This window comes from Nansenia antarctica (genome assembly GCF_963989245.1).
Source record: "Nansenia antarctica genome assembly, chromosome: 10".
NCBI classification, from domain to species: domain Eukaryota; kingdom Metazoa; phylum Chordata; class Actinopteri; order Argentiniformes; family Microstomatidae; genus Nansenia; species Nansenia antarctica.
In genome coordinates this window covers 24822490-24826708 of record NC_137680.1, presented here as the reverse complement: position 1 = coordinate 24826708, position 4219 = coordinate 24822490, and the positions used below count along the sequence as shown (strand labels likewise).

At 43.2% G+C, this 4219-nt stretch overlaps 1 protein-coding gene across 1 annotated transcript; it reads right to left on the bottom strand.

Annotated features, from left to right (window-relative positions):
* Nucleotides 1-1993: 1993 nt before the first annotated feature.
* On the bottom strand, nt 1994-2654 carry LOC308166944 (gamma-crystallin M2-like; the record flags this gene model as incomplete). The annotated part of the gene is made up of 2 exons (XM_080541271.1): nt 1994-2278; nt 2388-2654. The coding sequence occupies 2 exons, from the start codon at nt 2652-2654 to the stop codon at nt 1994-1996; spliced, it is 552 nt and encodes a 183-aa protein (XP_080397397.1).
* Between the last annotated feature and the right edge of the window lie 1565 nt (nt 2655-4219).

Genomic DNA, 4219 nt, shown 5'->3' with positions numbered 1-4219 from the left:
CATAAACACTTTCACACCACATCACAGGGTTCTTCACACAAACAACAAAACACAACCAGCATTTCACAAAGTACCCGTACCTCTTCAAATAGTAGCATCAAGTCTACCGCTACTACTGGGTATGGCAACACCACAAGGGCAAAACACACAGACCTGCAGTACACCACAACTCCAAAGGGGGCTCTACAACAACCAATACTAGGCAGGGCTGCTCAAGCACAACGAAACTCATACATATATGTATGCATTTCCAACTCTGCTACATATGTAATGTAGATTTAGGGACAGTCATCTGAAAAACTCACCACATGGAAAGTTGTTCCTGTTATGTGTAAACTAATGTGCCTGTCATGACTTCATGTGTTATTATATATTATATTTGTATTCATCATCATTTATGATCTGTTTTGTCACAGCACCTATTTGAGTAAAGAGAGAGAGAAAGATAGAGAGTGATAAAGAAGAGGAGAGAGGAAGCAAGAGAGAGAAAGCTAGAAAGAAAGATTGAGAATGAATGAGAGGAGGAAGAGACAGAGAGAAAGAGGGAGAAGGGAAAGAGCGCGAGCAGAGGAGTGACAGTGCTGTCAATACCAAAGTGTGTGTGTATGTGTGTGCCAATCTATGTGCGTCAGGCACGTGCCGTGAGCTTTTAGATTGGGTAAGCATAAGATATAGAAATACACGTAATTACACATACATGCTATCAGTGAACGCAGTTTCAAGGAAATGCAATTTTGATGCCCTAGAACCCGCTAATAAACTGTAGTGTCACTTTGTGATCAGATTACCAAAAACAAAAAAAACAGTTGCCAGTTTCGACTATATCAGGGGTGCTCATTGTTCAATCTTTTTTGAACCAATATCTTTTCAAGTAGCCAGCCTGCTGAAATCTACAAGTCCAGTTTCAACATTGCAAACGCACACACGCACAACACAGACACACACCGTTTCCATCCTCCATAGTAAACTCACAACACACTTTCTTTTCACACTTTCGTCACACAGGCACTTGACATCACATCACAAACCCTCCCTCTCTATCTCTCTCAAACACTTTTGGTCCAGAACCACAGCACAGCAGTACTCAAACCATATAAACAAGCACAGATCGCCACCAGCCTCGCGAATCATATAACATTTAAATCATATAAATCGCTCATACCAGGCTTGCTGGCGACTCTCCCTTTCTGGGTGTGAAGATCGCTGGCTTTGGCCAGCCTTTAGCCAGTAGTTGTGTTTTTCCAGTCCAGTCCAGTCTACGAAATCCCTTTAGGCCGCTGACAGTAATGTCGATATTCACAAAATCAAGCAAGTTATCCTTATTGATTATTATTATTTAGATCGTTTGAGCTAGCTGGCATAAGCTATTCTGCCGAGCGAGAGGTGAAATGTTAAGTGAACTTGAAAGTGATAAGAGCCAATCAGTAGCTCTTATCGGAATGAAAGAACTACTCTGATTGGCTGTAAGCATGCTTACCCTGGGCACATTAAACAGCGGGCTGAGGCATCGAAAAAAATAAAAAATAAATGTTCACGCATTCAAATGTACGCGAGGGAAAGCAGAGAGAGAAGTGCTTATATGCAACGCAATGCAGAGTAGGGAGTGCTTACTCTTGCAGGTGGCGCTAAAAATGCAACGTCAAAATGAATGACTCCTGCTGCCCTGGGACCTAAAATACGACTCTTTTAATGAAAACAAACAAACGGTTACATGCACTTTTATTTTAATATTTTCACGGTCCTTTTTTATTTTTTGGTTGGGTAAGCACTGCTTACTCTGCTTATATGGACGGCACGTCCCTGATGTGCGTGTGTGCCTGTGTTTGTGAGTGCCTGTGTGCCTATTTGTGTGTGTGTGTGTTTATGTTATCATCAAACACCTTGTAAAAAACAACAACAACAAAAAACACACACAACTTCAAAATTAACATTTTCTACAAACTTTATTCAACCTTTTCTCTTTAGGTCTCTCTAAGTACCAATCAAGCAACATCTAGTACCAGGAATCCATGATGCGCCTCATGGACATGAACCTCATGTTGTTGTTGCCCATGTGCATATCCCTGAAGTTCCTGTACTCGCCGGGCCTCATGTACCACTGCCTGCCCCTGTAGTTGGCCTGGTCGTACATGAGCCAGTGGCCGTCCATCACGTTGCAGGACATGAAGTTGTTCATGCGGTAACGGTCCTGGAAGTTGTCACAGTCGTCCATCATCTCGTGCATCTGACCTCCAAAGCTCTCCCTCTCATACATCCTCATCCTGTAGTTGCCCCTGTGCTGTAATGGGATCAGGAAGACATGGGTTTAATGAGGAGGATCGACAGATAGATAGATAGATAGATAGATAGATAGATAGATAGATAGATAGATGGTTGTGTGGACCTACCATGGGGATGTAGCGGCAGGAACTCATGTTCCAGTTGAACATGCTCTGGTAGTCAGAGTACTCTCCCCTCTTGAAGAACCACTGGTTGCCCATGTAGTTGTTGCGCTCATAGGCCATCCAGCAACCGTTGTGCACCCTGCAGGACTGGCAGCGGCTCATGTAGGAGGACATGTCGGAACAGTCGCTCATACAGTCGTAGGAGCGGCCTCCGAAGTTCCTGTCCTCGTAGAAGGTGATCTTGCCCATCATGTTCATGTCAGAAGTCATGTTGGTAGCGGTGGTTAGCTGCTAATGCTAGCTGCTGTTGCTGGTCCTAGAAGTGGTGGTGAGTGACTGACTTGCTACCTGTTGGGAAGCCCTCGATTTTATACCTGTGGTCCTGGGGCCTCTGCCATTCTTTGGAGAGAATGAGAGGCCATGAGAGGCCCTGTGTCAGCGACATGCTATAGAAGGCTGTAGAGGGGGTCCCCTACTCTGGTCTGCTACTTCTCAAAGAAGTTTAACAAAAGGAGACGCTGGCTCTGTTGCTCGCGCTTCAGTTCTTTGAAATGTACAGTGGAGTGCAAAAATGTGGGCACCACTGGTTTAAATGTCTGTGATTGAAAGCAAACCTGAACACGAAATGCTACTAAGTTAAAAATGACACCTTTCTGCACATTTTAAAGCAAGGTTTATATATGTATATACAGTATATTCTGAAGTAACTCCATGGGCCTCATTCATAGAACGTGCTTAGATAAAATTTTGATCTTACCCGTGTCGTACGTAGAAAACCACGTCAACGTAGTGATTTATAAAATTTCAACGTGAGTCAATTTGATCGTGGAAACGATCGTAGCTCGACGTCGAGTATTCAACTTGCTTACGTACATTACCTACTGGTTATGCGGAGTTATTACAGGCATGTGAGCCGCACTCAATCAAGGACCCCAATTGAAATAAGCCAGTGGCTTTCTTGGGTTTTTATCCTGTTAGTTGACCTTGTATGTAATATGTACTTTCATGTACCTACTCCTGCAAATCTTCTAAAATAAATAAAGTTTTCAATCAATCAAAGCACTGGAAAAACGTTGCCTACTGTAATTCATGCGAAGTTTAAGTGGCTCGTAATAAAATTAACGATGTTGTTATCAGCCGAGAAAATGAGTTTAATTCAAGATTTAAAAGGAACTGATGTTTATGATTGTATTTCAGTCTTCCTTTATATCCCTCCGGAGCTGCCTATCTCCCCTTCAACATGCCTAGTGCGTTCCACAACGGACCTTGCCCGGCCACGCGCTAAATTATACTGGATTTTCTCCGGTGTCAGGGAGTTCGCAAAGGGAGTTCGCAGCCATATAAGAATCAGACCACCTGATAAGAATAAGACCATTATATTATTACAGTATAAGCAGCACTCGAGTTGAGGGTGGATGGCATCCCCCCTGAAATAAAAACAGTCAAAATCACCCCCCTCTTTCCATACTTAATGTCATTTTATCATTGAACGTGGTATTACTGCTATTTCAAGGTGCGAGGGGGCACGCACACATGCAATGACATTTTTACTGACACTGAAGTCACTGACGCTGAGGGGATGCTAAAATTGTCCTCTTATGATAAAATCCACCATCCCCCCTGATTTTCTTTTACAACTTGAGTACTGAGTATAAGCATGTGCCTGGTTAGTTGTCATGATCAAACGTTACAAATGCAATTTACAGAGAAGCCACCCTTCTCTGCCCTCTCCCACTTCCAGACGAACGCCTACCCTATATTATAGCACTTGTCTTCATTCAGCCGCTATAATTGAGCCGCTATCACAGGGCGTTAATACAAACCTCATTCACCTG